The 15,561-nt window shown below is 37.1% G+C and overlaps 1 protein-coding gene across 1 annotated transcript in view; it reads left to right on the plus strand.

Moving 5' to 3' along the window:
- LOC126471469 (uncharacterized) overlaps positions 1-15,561 on the plus strand; it is a 268,925-nt gene that overhangs the window by 8,371 nt on the left and 244,993 nt on the right. The window contains exon 2 of the mRNA XM_050099666.1: positions 9,120-9,198. Coding sequence (XP_049955623.1) covers positions 9,120-9,198 — 79 coding nt within the window. The remainder of the gene's footprint in view (positions 1-9,119; positions 9,199-15,561) is intronic.

Below are 15,561 nucleotides of genomic sequence, written 5' to 3' on the forward strand. Positions count from 1 at the left end.
CATACTTCTGGTTCACTAATCTTGGCATAGCCAGTCAATTGGACCTATACAGTGGTAATATAACTGGACAGGAAAACAAATAATGAATTACTATAACAGACAGAAAGCAACAGAGTTATAAAAAGCATTTACATCAATATAAACATCAACCTAGCCATAAATCAAATGCAGCCACTAAAAGCAGAGTGGATGCTCAAACATGCTTGGCTAAAACTTTAAAACTTTTAAAATTACAGTAGAATACAAACCAAGATAATCACAAACTGTAGTTTTCAAGGCATACTTTTTAAAACCTATGTCATTATTCTCAAAATTAACATTGTTTGGCTCTGGCACTCCTGAAATTAACATAGCATAAGAACAATGAACGAAAATTAAGTTATAATGATTTCACAGGTGATTATCACAGAAGTACCGTCAATTCTGGCTTAATATGACCTTTTATTGCTCTGCCAACCCCATCTCTGGTCCCATTGCCAGTAAACATTATCCTGGAATTTGTATCTGACAGGAATACGTTTTACAATAAAAACTATTTGGCAGATTTTTCTCTCAGTTAAGAAGTAATTAAACTGAACTAACACTGTGGCAGTATTATTTGATTTTTGGTGTGTGGTGATTATTGTACAGGTCTTACAATTTTCACCATTTTACTTTTTCCTATAAATTTGGTATAAAATTTATTTTGTTTGATGGGTTATTTATGAAGTCACTGCTATATGTTTTGTGTAGAAATCTTTTTTTCTGGTAGGAGGTTTGTATCCACACTGTAATTCAACTGGTATTACTAAGTACTGATTTTAGAGCTTACACTAGGTACATACATTAACATGTATGATCTCACAAAATTTGTTCATTTTCTCCACGTAGTGTGCTATTAAAATAGTTAATATTTTCTTCTCTGATGAACTTCTAACACATTTTTTCTAAGGTCTCCTGTAGTACACCAGCATTAATATTACCCTTTAACATTTGTGCAAAGGTGATACTAAATCCAGCTCATATAATTGCATGTTGTCTTATTTCCTATTATCATGCTCAAAGCTGTGCTTCAACTGTGTGCTGTTCTAGCTGTCTTAATGACATTGTTATGTAAACCATTTGAGTCTAGAAATTTGACAGTGTCTCCCTTGAGCACATTTTTAGTAAGGAAATCAGTATCTATGCTTTTAATTACATGTTCTATTACAGATACTGAAATATTAGTTACTATATTTGTATTACTGACCAATGATAACATGCAATAACCACATAGAATGTTTCAGAATTTCTGCTGACTGTATCAGTTTATACAGTTATCTCTTTACAAAACCACACACAATTTACTACATTACTACATGATATAGCATAGCGGCATATTTCTGTTATATTTACTTATCTTTGAATGTTTTGCTTAATGATTTTACAAATTTAGATTTACACAAAAGCATATTAGAAACTAATTGCACCTATTTTGATATTAGCATTTTTACTCAGACAACTATGTTAATTCAACTTCTTAATTCTTTTGGCTTTTACCTCCACAAGGATAGATCTACCAATCTGTTGCATATTTGAAGATAAATAAAATATAGGGAAAGAATAAACCATAGGAGAAACATTACAATCAAAACACAGTTTGTACACTGTATATTTTTCTCTGCATGTGCTTAATTGATGTATGTGTTTTGCACAAATTCTCTCTCTCCTTCTAGTTGCTAGTTTCTTAATACTCTCTTATACACTATACACAGACAGACAGCAACAAAAATTTTGATTTACTGTATATTTGAATATGGCTGGCTTCCTTGTCTTTCTCTGTTGTAGGGTTTTGTTTGTAAAATGTGTCCCTCATTCATCAAATAATTTTGGGTAATTTAAGCTATTTCACTTCAATATCATAATCATTCTTATTTCATGTATGTCAACTAAATACAGCATGTAACATAGTAAATAGAAAAACTGACACTGGTGAAGGTACATTGTAATAGAAGAAAAATGTTCCAGTATACAGGGGTCTTTGAAAACTCTGTTTTGGAGATAATGATGAGTGTCTCCCATAAGATGCTGCTGTCTTAGTACAAAATATTATCCCAGTTAGTAGAAACATATTTGAAATGTACACTTGGTAATTAAGTCTTCATCTAATTGGGCTCTAATTTCACCTTTGGGCCATTGTCAGGGAAAGTTGTGCATTCAGTATAGGGCACTGGCACAGATTGCTGTTGATGTAAAATGACATCTAACATGTCAATATAGACAAAGACAAGCAGATCAAGCAGGGCCCATACCTTGACCAAGATCATCTTACATCAATCCTCTGGATTTTTATGTCTTTATCAGTGAGTTGTATGGACTCTGTTGAACCATTCCAGATGCACAGCAGCAAAATAGGCATTGTGATCTGTGAAGTTCAAGTGTAACTTACTGGTGTAGTGTTCTTGAAATATATATATAATGGTTCTCAGTGGGTTTCTGCAATGGATATGTTTGCAGATGAGAACAGATAATATAAAAATAACATTTCAGATGAAAAACTACCAATATACAAAAATGCAAAGACGGTCTTGTGGGATAATTCATGATAGAAAATAAGAAGTGAATAAAAATACCCACAGGTGCTGGCACAAAAGTGATGAATCATGTTTGAGCATTTCAAAATAGCGGTTGTCTGCATAACAGACATAACTGAATTCCCATAATTAAGAATATGAAAACTAAAAAAAAATTACACTTTTTTAAGTCTCATTACACCATACACTGATATGCCAAAGCCTTATGACCACGTGCTTAATACCTTGTTTGTCCATCTTTGGAATGAAATATATCATTGATTCTACATATCAGGGAGCCAACAGTGTGTTGGTAGGTTAGTGGAGGTATTTGCCATTATATGTCTATGCACAGGTCATGTAATTCATGTAAATAACAGGCCACTGATTGGTGTATGAGATGATGGTGCCTGATAGTGACCCATATGGGTTCCACAGGATTTACATCAGGCAAATTTTGTCACTGAGACATCAACATGAGTTCACTATAATCCTTCTCAAATGCCTGTAGCATGATTCTAGCTCTGTGACATGGATAGTTTTATTTATTTTATTTTCCTTACACGTCAAGTTCCAAAGGACCAAACTGAGGAGCAAATCTCCAAGGTCATGGAATGTGTCAGTACATAAAATTACAACATAGAAGTAATAACAGATAAAAATAAAATGTTTATGAAGCAGAAAAAGTCAATCCATGAGTTTAAGTAAATACAATCAAGAGTTTAGCAAAAATCAACTTAATTTTTCAAGGAACTCCTCGGCAGAATAGAAGGAGTGACCCATGAGGAAACTCTTCAGTTTGATTTGAGAGCATGTGGTTTACTGCTAAAAATTTTTAATTTGAGTGGTAGCTTATTGAAACTGGATGCAGCAGTATACTGCACACCTTACTGCACAAGAGTTTAAAAGTCTGATCCTAATGCAGGTTTGATTTCTGCCAAGTACTAACTGAATGATAGCTGCTTATTGTTGGGAATAAGCTAATATTGTTAACAAGAAATGACAATAAAGAATATATATATTAAGAAGTCAGTGTTAATATACCCAGACTAGTGAACAGGGATCGACATGAGGTTTCTAAACTTACACAACTTCTTGCCCAAACCACCCATTTCTGAGCCAAAAATATCCTTTTAGACTGGAAAGAGTTATCCCAAAATATAATACCATATGTCATAAACAAATTAAAATAAGCAAAGTAGACTAATTTTCATGTCAAATGATCACTCACTTCAGATACTGTTCAAATAGTAGAAATGGCAGCATTAAGTCTTTGAATAAGATCCTGAACATGGGCTTTCCATGACAGTTTACTATCTATCTGAACACCTAGAAATTTGAACCGTTCACTTTCACTAATCATATACCCATTCTATGAAATTAAAATGTCAGGTTTTGTTGAATTGTGTGTTAGAAATTGTAAGAAGTGAGTCTTACTGTGATTTAGCATTAGTTTATCTTCTACAAGCCATGAAATTAGGTCATGAACTGTACTATTTGAAACCAAGCCAATGTTGCACACAACAGCCTATACTACCAAGCTAGTGTCATCAGCAAACAGAAATATTTTAGAGTGACTCATAATACTAGAGGGAATATCTGCTGCCCACTTGACTGTGCCCCACTCAGACCCCACATCACAGCCATTCTCAACATTGTGAATAATGAACTTTTGCTGTCTTGCTAAAGTAAGAGGTGAACCAGTTATGAGCTACTCCCTGTATTCCTTAATGGTTCAACTTCTGGAGCAATATTTTGTGATCAGCACAATCAAACACCTTAGTTAAATCAAAAAATGTGCCTAGTGTTCAAAACCTTTTGTTTAACCCGTCCAGTACCTCACAGAAAAAAGAGAATATAGCATTTTCAGTTGTTAAATGACTTCTGAGGCCAAACTGTACATTTGACAGCAAATTGTGTGATATAAAATGTTCAATTATCCTCACATACACAGCCTAACTTTAACAAAAACTGAATATATAGAAGTAGGTCTAAAATTGTCTACATTATCACTTTCTCCTATTTTATAAAGCGGTTTTACTGCTGACTACTTTAATCGTTCAGGGAACTGACCATTCCTAAAGTAAAAATTACAAATATGGCTAAATATAAGGCTAACATGTGCGGCACAGTACTTTAATATTTTGCTAGGCATTCCATCATAACCATGAGAGTCCTTAATCTTCAGTGATTTAATTATTGATTCAATCTCCCCTTGCCTGTATCACAGAGGAGTATTTCAGACATAAATCTCGGAAAGGCATTTGCCAAGAAAGTTATATGATTCCCTGTAGAAACTAAATTTTTATTTAATTCACCAGCAATGCTCAGAATATGGTTGTTAAATACTGTACATATATCTGATTTATCAGTAACAGAAATATTTTTACTGCGAACTGACTTTATATTGTCATCAAACTTGTGCTGCTGACCAAACACTTCCTTCACAACTGACCATATGGTTTTAATTTTATCCTGTGAATTAGCTATTCTATTTGTATACCACATACTCCTTGCCTTCCTAATAACATTTTTAAGCACCTGCCAATAACATTTGTAATGGGCTACTGCAACTTGATTGTGACTACTGCTAACATTTTGATATAATTCCCACTTTATTCTACATGCAATCCTTATCCCACTAGTTAGCCACCCAGGCTGCCTATTACTGCTACTAATCTATTTAGAACATTCTAATGGAAAGCAACTCTCAAGGAGCATGAGAAATGTGTTAAAGACAGCAATTATTTATTGTCTATGTTATCGGCACTATAAACATCCTGCTACTCTTGTTCCTTGAGAAGGTTTAAAAAACTCTCTATTGCTGTTGGATTAACTTTTCTACATAGTTTGTAATTATATGTGACATTCGTTTGAGTACAAAAGCCTTTTAGTGTTAAAATTTGTGCCTCATGGTCTGAAAAGCCATTCGCTCTTTTACTAATAGAATGCCCATCTACTAATGAAGAATGAATAAAAATATTGACTATGGCTGTGCTACTGTTCCCTTGCACCCTAGTTGGATAAAACACAGTCTGCATCAGATCATATGAATTTAGGAGATCTACTAACATCCTTTTCCTTGCTCCACTATATACAAAATTTATATTTAAGTCACCACATACAACTAATTTTTAGTACTTCGTATAAAGTGAATCAAGAACTCTCTCAAACTTGAGCAGAAATGCTCTGAAGTCAGAGTTAGGGACCTATAAACAACAACAATTAGAAGTTTAGTGTCACTAATTTCAACTACCCCTGCTCAACATTCAAATATCTGTTCTGTGTAGTGTTGTGATACGTCTTTGGACTCAAATGGAATACTTTTTTTATGTACATAGCCACTCCCACACCCCGTAAGGAACGCCTTGAAAAACAGCCAGCTAATCTGTATCATGGTAAAGGAAGCCTCTGAACTGCCAAATTATTTAAGTGGTGCTCTGACATAACAATAACTTCACAGTCAACATCTATAAGCACTTCACTAACTTGATCTCTAATACCTCTTCCATTTTGATGAAATGTGCTAATTCCTTCTCTACCTGGAAACATGATGTCCTCTGAAGGTGAGCCCTTAGTTAGAGGGACTTCCTTTAAACAGGTATACCTATTAGCAGACTTCAGTATAAAAAAGGTGCAACTCTAACACCTACTACTACAGGAATTTTTCCATGAGTGATCCCAACACCATCCACTACACTGTCACCTATAAGCTTTGCCAGCCTCCACTTCCCATACCTATTGAGATGTAGGCCATGCTTAGTGAAACCCGATCTACTGATAGATCCAACTGGCACCACTGAAATATGACCCATGCCCTCCGCCATCAGCACCCTCCTAGTCCCATGCTAATACACCTAACAGCTGCATTAAGATGAGGCTGACCATGACACTGAAACAGTTGCATAAACTACCTAGCAGCAGAACCTTCTTCTTTCTGTTAGACTTTGCATGTGACCTAGGCCTCCTAAGTGCTGAGTACTGCTGCATGTTCCCTACATCTACAGCTACAAGAGGCTCCTCTCCACTGAACTCTGATAGTTGGTCAAATCTATTGCATTTGCACAATGTATAACTTGCCTTCTTACCAACTGCCAGTTTCCATTCCCAAACACCCTTCACCATCCTCAACATATCTAGTTCCTCCTTTGTGCATTGTAACTGCACCTGAAGGGCACAGATCTTACATTCCTGCTCCTCTGTCAACTTATTTCTACTTCAGATCGTGCATTCCCAGGAGATGATCTCGCTAGAACGCCCACTGGCTTCCCCACTGCATCACCCCCCCCCCCCCCCCCCCAATGAAAATACTTTGCACAAATCCCACACCGTAACCCACTACTCACAAACCTGCGACAGAGCCCACACTTCTCACTCATGGTGTAGTTTTACAGTTACTGAAAAAAACTACATCTGTGTTATCTAAGCTCAGTTACACCACTAAAACTATTTATAGAACTAACAATAGCAGTCTCAAAATCCTCTGTCTACTAAGAAAGCAACTACTTGTATTAATACTACTACACAACAATACCAGAACCATTTTTAACTTCACAAAATTATTAGCTAAAACCAAAAAGTGAAGCAGCCACTGTAACATTCAAAAAGTTAAAACACTGAATGAAAATTTTACTGAAATATTTCACTAGAAACAGTAAGAAATGTTAGCTGCAAACTAAAGCACAAAATTTACTAAACGACTTCATCATACAGGAAACTCTAACAAACACAGCAAGTGAATGTTTCCAAAAGTTTATCAAATCGTTATTTTGTCACAAACAGCATGAAACACTGCTGAAAAGTATTAATTTTAATAACTGCATAACAGTGCACAAATAACTTTGTCAGTACTTAGATTTATAACTGCTACAGCTGTAATTGCACACCGCTAAATGTAAATACACTACACTGCTGAAAGATGACATCATCGTCAGTGAAGACAACAAGCAGAATTAATGCAGGTGGTTCACAGCTGTCAGTGTGTCTTTGATTATTACCCCAGGTCACATGCAAGTGCAACACAGCGTCTCCCATAGCATAATACTGCTCCCACCAGCCTGCGTCCATGGCACACTACACATTTTCAGCCACCTCATTTCAATGATGGCATTTCTGAAGACGACTGTTCCCCGAGTGTAGCAAAAATGTGATTCATCTGAAGAGACAACACATTTCCATTGATTGATGGTTGATGTTCAATTGTCATGTACCTGCTGCAGTCATAACTGATGACGTTGTTGGTTCATTATGTGAACGCATAGGGGTGGTCTGCTACGGAGCTCCATGTTCAACAATGTACGCATGGTGTGTTCCAAAACACTTGTGCATGCACCAGCATTGTGCTCTTAGAGATGCCACATATCACCATCCATCCTATTTTACAGAATATACAAGCCCCCAAACTCCATGTTCTGTGAAGACTTGTGAAGATCCAACCATTCAGAACTTAGTGGTAGTTTCACTGTCCTACCTCTTTCCGTAAATGCTCATAGCAGTTGCATGTGAACATTCAACCAGCTTCATCATTTTTGAGATACTCGTTCACAGGATCTGCATAATAATAATCTGCCCTTTGTCAAAGTCACTTACCTCACTGGATTTTCCCACTGGTAGTCCATATTTTCACTGGGATGAGCCCCTACCTGTGTCTGTTCAGCTTGCATACTTTTGTTACCATCTCACATGTCTGGAAAGCCACCAGGTGGCACCCATCATTGTGGTGGGCAGTGGTCATACAATTTTGGCTTAGCAGTGTATGTTGAGGCAAGACTCATGAAAAAGCTGAACATTCTGTTTGTAACATCTCAGGATTGTATAGCACAACATGAATTTTTTATATATAAATAGTGAATACCGTCTACAGTTAAATTATTATACAGTTAAGTTTGTATTTCATTTAACAGACTCAGCACTGCTTCTAAAATTTGTATGAATTTCTTTGTACCTGCTCATCACATTTATGGAAGCTCTTGTTAAACTTGGATTCTCAGGTTTTGGTTCAAAGGAAGTCATCAGTGAGATCAGTTCAATGGTTCATTCTATAGAACATTAATAATTTGTCAAAGAAAACCATTTTCATGTACTGTGCACTGACAATGCTTACATTAGATAATTAATGTGAGTTTCTTCTTGACTATTTAGTGATACGATTGCATGAAACATCTGTCAGATAATCATAAAAATAAATAAATGCTTTAGTTTTGGATAGTTCTTATAGTTTCTCAGCTACTTTTTTTGTCACATAAGGTAACCATGCCACATTAAGATTAACTTGTTGAAAACTGTAATTTGCTTAGAATTAAGAATATTCCATTACAATTGAGTATCACTCAACATTATTTTCATCTTGTAGCAAGAAATAAACATAAAAGGAACAATATGCAGCAAACACAATTTATAAAAAATGGAACCAGATGAAGTTATAAGAGAGTTTTACTTAGATGATTTATTGTTAATGATAAGACACTATCAGAGTTATGAAAAGACTCCATTAGTTCCTTGTGCATGTTTTTGTGTTTGTCCATATATACTTAGACTATGATTTTTAAGTCATTGTCATTGTGTGTGAAATAGAAATTCTTCCCTCAGGTGTGGACCTGATAAGAGGAAGAGGAATGGAAACAATGAAAAATACTCAGCAAGATGTGACTTCTGAGTTGCAGCATAGGTAAGTGCCAAACCCTTCTGCAGTGAATGAATAATAAATTAAATATATTTCAATAATTTAAAAGAACAGTATGTAATAACATAATTTTATTTGAAATAACTGTACCAATCTTAATTCAACAATTATATAAGTTAACTGAATACACTAAGGCAGGGACATTATTGAACTCTTTATAAACTTTTTCACTGTGACCTGTGTCAGAATTTTTATTTCATAGAGTTCTTCATTCATTTTAAAAATTTAAGAATGGAGATTGAATATTATATCCTTCATTTCTGATGTATAGTTTTAGCAGTAAGAAAATTTGGATGTTTTACATATTCTTTGTTGCTGTTTCACTTTTCTTCTTTTACTCTTTATGTTTACTCTATTTGTCAGCCCAACTGCAATCCTTTAATCTTGAGGAGAGAGTTTATGCCTTCCAAACATATTGTGTGTCAGCTCAAGACAATTATATTCACTTCAGTAAAGAAGTGGTATGTAAATGTTTTTCCTATGGACACACACATCATATTAAAGAGACTGACTCTACTGCTCATATCTGTTAGGATCATCCTGAATTCCTAAATAATTTACTGTGCCACAGCACATTTCACATAGATTAAAACAATTAAAAAGGATAACATAATGTAAACCACAGCATAATATACTTGTTGATAAATAAAAGCTCAACATTGAGTGTTACTTTTGTTCATATTGTTGTTTGATATATTGATAAAAATTGTTAGGCTCAGATGATTAACATTAAATTATGTTAAGAACAGTTAAGCTACAGTTATAGATTCCATAAAATGATAAAAGCATTTAACAAAATGGGTAAGGTACCTAAATTTAGAAATTATGTAGATCTAAAGTAGTGTTATAAATGAAAGGTGAACGTGATATGCAAAAAGGTTTCCTGAAATGCTGAAAACCTTGTAACTGTATGGCCAAAGCTAAAGTGAGTAGAAACTGTAAATATCACTATTAATCTTGTCAGGAATGTCATCAAATGTATAAAGAAAATGCAGAAGTTACTTACAATACTTATAAACATTAAGTTATTTAAGAAGAGAGAAATACACTCAACAGAGATAGTCATTTAGTTAAAAAGAAAATGACTATCACAATGATGTTTTATGTTCATTGCTTCTATTCTAGCTTATATAAAAAGTTGAAAGTTAAAACAAACATGATGCAGTTATCTCTAATAAAACACTATTTGAAAAATTTGCACAAATATCCAGTCAGATCTTGATAAGATTTTTAAAAAGTGTAAATTGGTTTAAGTGTACACAAATGTTAAATTGTGCACTTCAAACATGCAGAAGGATAGTATCCTGTGAGCACAATATCAGTGAACCACAATTAAAATGGTTGTAACAGTTTGTATGGATATCAAATAGAGTGATTACATAGGCTCAATCATAGATAAAGTAGTTCCAGAGATCAGTTTTTCAGAATACAGAGAAAATTTACACTAAGGAGAGATTCTTTACCAAAAAGTTGTGTGACATATTTTAGATTATTGCTTACGTTTGTGGGAGCTATACCAACTAGGACAAACAGGGGATCTTAAACATGTACAAAGAAGGGCAATAAAAATGGTTACAAGTATGTCATGCCTGCATGAGAGTGTTACCGAAATATGGAACATCCTGAACTGGCAGATGCTTGAAGAAAGGCATCAGCTATCACATTGTGGCAACACAAGCAGTCACATATGTAATCTAAAGGGTGGACTATCTTCATGCCTATGTAACTGATGATCTAGAAGCATCTGTGGTTATGTTTAATGACTTTGTTTTATCTCTCTGTTTACCTCCTTGGTTTTTATTCCACGATTTTTGCACTTATTGTATTAATAACGTTTATAGTACTTACACCATCTTTGTTTGTTCATGAATTGTAATGGCCACAATTGATGACCCTGACCATGGCAGACAGTAAGTAAATCAAGAGGAGATCACTTCTGCTGTTAACATGGACACTATACGTTCAAGACATTAACCAGGTGTTTCAGAACTCCTTCAGGCTATCCTATAATCAGTGTTAACTTCCAGACAAGTGCCAGGCACTTTGAAGTTCATGGATCATTCAGACCAACTGCATGTCACAGAGTAAATTTGGTGCACTACAGTACACACTGCAACAGCCTGATTTTGGATCCAGCTCCTTGAACTTTCCTTTAAGGTTATGGAATCTCAGATGATAACATGCAATTTGCTCTCTCTATTGGAGCATTGAACTCCCAAAATTTGTTGTTATTTCTGGATGTTGTGCACAGCATGACTCCTGGAGGTAAATATGCATACATCAGGTACAGTGTGCTTCACCAAGTGCGCAAACCTTTCGCATCTGCATTCAGCAAGTGCTGCAAGATGAAACTATTTGTGAACAGGCCCCTTCCATTTTTTGCCATCACCTGCAAGCACTGGTTTTTGTTAGTGAAGTATCCAACTCCATGCTCAAACAGATGTATATGAACCAGTTACATTTTGCAGTGAAAAGCACATCAATTTCGAGTACTTCCTCACATTTTGACTCACAGTTACTGAGTGCAGATCATTTTTATCATTTGTATCATTCAGTGACACAAGTGGGCACCCACAAACTGGACAACACAACATTGAGTGTATAGTTATGAATGCCACTGTAAGGGAACAGCAGCTTCCACTTGAAGAACAGGCGAGTCCGCTGTGAAGCATTCAACCTACCACGCAGTACAGCATATGAGCTAGCATGCAAATCTGTGTTGGTATCATTAATGCTTTGGACAGCTGGCATACAAATACACACAGCTATGTAATTACACAAATGGGAACAGTGATCAAAATTAGGCATGACCATTTGCATCACTGTTCAGCTACTACAAATAACTCAGCCTCCAGTAGAGGAATGTGTACTACTCAACCTCTAATACATGATAACAGTGTACTCCCTCATATTGGCAACATCTATGTCCCAATCACATTTGACAGGCACTGTGTTCTTCACACTGGCCCTATGTCACATAAGCTGTATATCAGTAACATAAATAACAAGCTAGTTTATTTATCAGACACAGTCTCAGGTGTCAGTGTCCTCTCTGAGACATAAAAAAACAATTCATCCATAATGTTGTGGATCCCAGCAGTGAACAGTTCAAGAATTCAGTCACCAAGATGCAGTTGTGAATTTGGGATTCTCACACAATTTTTGATGGGCTTTCCTGATCTCACTGAGCCCATGCTTGCCATGGATTTTCTTCACAGTTGCCATAGAATTGTGTCCATGCAAAAGACAACACTTCACAAGAACAATGAAATAGTACACAGTCGTCTGATAACTCTAAAAGCTGCTTCCATGTTGGCAGCAACTGCTACCCCACATGACCGCACTTAAATGTGTTCAGTGGTAAGTGCAAAAACACCATTGTTAAAGGAACTCTTTGTCTTGCTAGCCAGTGTTAGTAATTTAATTTCAAAAAATTACAATGATAGAAGAACAGATGATGCACATTTTCATGGACAATGAGGCCCTACATGCCTGCATTTCAAACAGTGCTGCTGGACTTGTTATGGCTGAAGAGCACCCACACTAACTCAGGGAGGATGTAACTCCCTGTATGGCCATGAATACAGCAGAACATGAACCCACAACACAGTTCCAAGTACAACATAACACTACGCACCACATTCTGCTATGCCAGGGTTGCCAGTTGGCCTCTGATGAGTATACTATTGATAAGATAGAGTTCAATGATTTTCTGGTTATGGGGTTATCAGACATCTGACATTCCTTGGGCACCTTCCCTATATCTAGTTTGAAAGAAAGACAGTTCATGGTATCCATGTGGTGACTATCACACCCTAAATGTACACACAATGCCGGATTGCTATCCTGTCCTCCACTTTCATGATTTTATGGCCACTCTGGCAGGTTCTCCAAATATTCAGTGTTATTGAATTCCAAAAGGCTATCATCAGATTCTGGTAACACCAGTAGATACACAAAAGACAACAGTTATCATGCCTTTTGTGCTCTTTGAATGTGTACAGATGCCATTAGGCCTGATGAATGCTGCAGAAATACAGTAACCCTGAAGATACTGGCTCATGGTGCTACAAATGAGCAACTGCACTTAGAATATCCAACCTTCAGTGGCATCTTGCCATGCAAACCCTGAAGTTTTTGTTCATAAAGGCCTTGCTCATTGTACCCATGTCACTCTCCACATGGATGTTGTTAAAGCACCCTTACAACCACCTGACACTGGCCCCTTTCCAGTCTTAGAAAGAAATGCTCACATTGTGATGCTCTTAATTAATGCCCATCAAAACAGGGTTTCCTTAGAATGGGTAAAACAAGCATTCCTGCTTCCATCAAATGACAATGTACAATGGCAGCCCCTCAGTTGGCTAACTCCTGCTTCTACAGGGTGGAGAAAAATTGTGTTACAAAATTTTAACCCTGGATATCTGATGCCAGTAGGAACAAAAATTACTAATGTTGTGTAGGTCAACAATGCACCATTTATAAACTATGGAGACTTGGTGCCATGTGTTCTGATTGGTTGCGTGACTGCCCTGTTGCTGGATGCTCTGGACAATCCATAACCGCGAATGCTTTGCCTGCGGGAGATCATGATGTATCCAAGACGGCTTGCACACTTCGTGTTAGCACACCAGCCTTCCACTCTGTGGGCCTGGGGGCGAATCTGCTGGGGTCCTGAGTCATCCACTGCAGTTTCATGATAAGACGTATCAGGAACAAACACATCAACAACTGTTAATTTTCATACAGAGTCTTTTACAGATTGTGTCTGCCATCAAAAGTGTCTTTTTGTGACTAGGGCATTGTTTACTTAAAGCAAGTGCTCGAACTGGCAATCCTCTGACATGATACAAGCTTGGTAATGTTGAACAGTGTTCTGCCAAACTCTTTTAAAGATTCCTGGCATTGCCCTGATGTGATTGGTGGCAAGTTGAATGCAATCCAGTTCATTTCTAGGTGATTTGTGTCTGGATGGGTGAACTAGAACCTTGAAGAAACCCACAGGAAAAAGTTCAGTGGCGTGAGGTCTGGTGATCATGGGAGCCATGTCCTATGACCACCTCTGCCAATTATCTGGCCATTGAATAGTTCATTTTAATATCTACACACAGCATGACTCTCATGTGCAGGTGCCCCAACATGCTGCAACCACATGTGTTGCCGTATGTCCAAGGGAACATCTTCCAGGAGGTCGGGTAGAGTTTCTTGCAAAAAGTGAAGACAATTTGCCGTGGTAAGTCAAGGAGGTAGATGGACTGTCCCAATCAGATGGTCACCCACAATGCCTGCCAAAATGTTGGGCAAAAATCGTTCCTGGTGTCTGTGAATGTGTGTGACATGAGGATTTCCCCTCACCCAGTAATGAACATTTCAAGTGTTGTAAAGGCCATCCCAATGGAAGGTACACTAGTCGGGAAACAACACAATGGCAGAGAAGTCAGGATCTTGAGCGACACGTTGCAGAAACCACTGGCAAAACCCTAGCATGTGTTCATAGTCTGCCACAGCATTTAGATCTTAGACAGGGTGGAAACTAAATGGATGCTGGCCATCATCCCTTAAAACCTCACATACTACCCAATGTGTGACTCAGATGATGTGTCCAACTGCTCGAGTACTTGTGATAGGTGCTTCCCTGAAGCACTCAAGAACAGTCTCTTCAAATGCAGCATCTCGTCATGTTTGAGGTCTTCCAGCATCACCATGATATCCCACTAACGAGTCTGTTTTGCCAAGTTGCTGGTGAATTGCTGTAAACATTTGCAGGTGTAGGTGGTATCTTGCTGGGTACCATTCCTCATACAGGTGTCGAGTTTCATGCTCATTACTGTTGGCTAGTCCATAAACAAAAACCATAAAAAACATATCTTGTTGTTCTTCAAACAAATACTGTGCCACAATGCTTCCTGTATGACTAAATCGGAGGTGATGTGTGTTTGCTCTGAAGTGAAGCTTACATGTGAATGCCTCTGATGTGAGGTGGAGCCAAACAGCAAGACCTATTCAACATGTGTGCGTATCAGGCTGGGGCAGTGACAGGGCGAGAGACGTTTGTGTGTGTGAAGCAACAACCATAGCACTGTCCGTCAACCAACAAATGGCAACAGAGCAATCCCATGGCCAATTGGGGCACATGTCACCAAGTTTTTACAGCTTAAAAATGGAGCATTGTCAACCTACACAACATTAGTAATTTTGGTTCCTAGTGGCGTTAGCTATCCAGGGTTAAAATTTTGTGACACAATTTTTCTCCACTGTAAACCTCTAGACTTTCCCTTGCTGACCAGGCCTCCATTCTGCTGGCACCTCACACTGCCCTGCCATCATGGTCAATGGAGTCAGCCATCA

The sequence above is a fragment of the Schistocerca serialis genome, chromosome 3, assembly GCF_023864345.2.
Source record: "Schistocerca serialis cubense isolate TAMUIC-IGC-003099 chromosome 3, iqSchSeri2.2, whole genome shotgun sequence".
NCBI classification, from domain to species: domain Eukaryota; kingdom Metazoa; phylum Arthropoda; class Insecta; order Orthoptera; family Acrididae; genus Schistocerca; species Schistocerca serialis.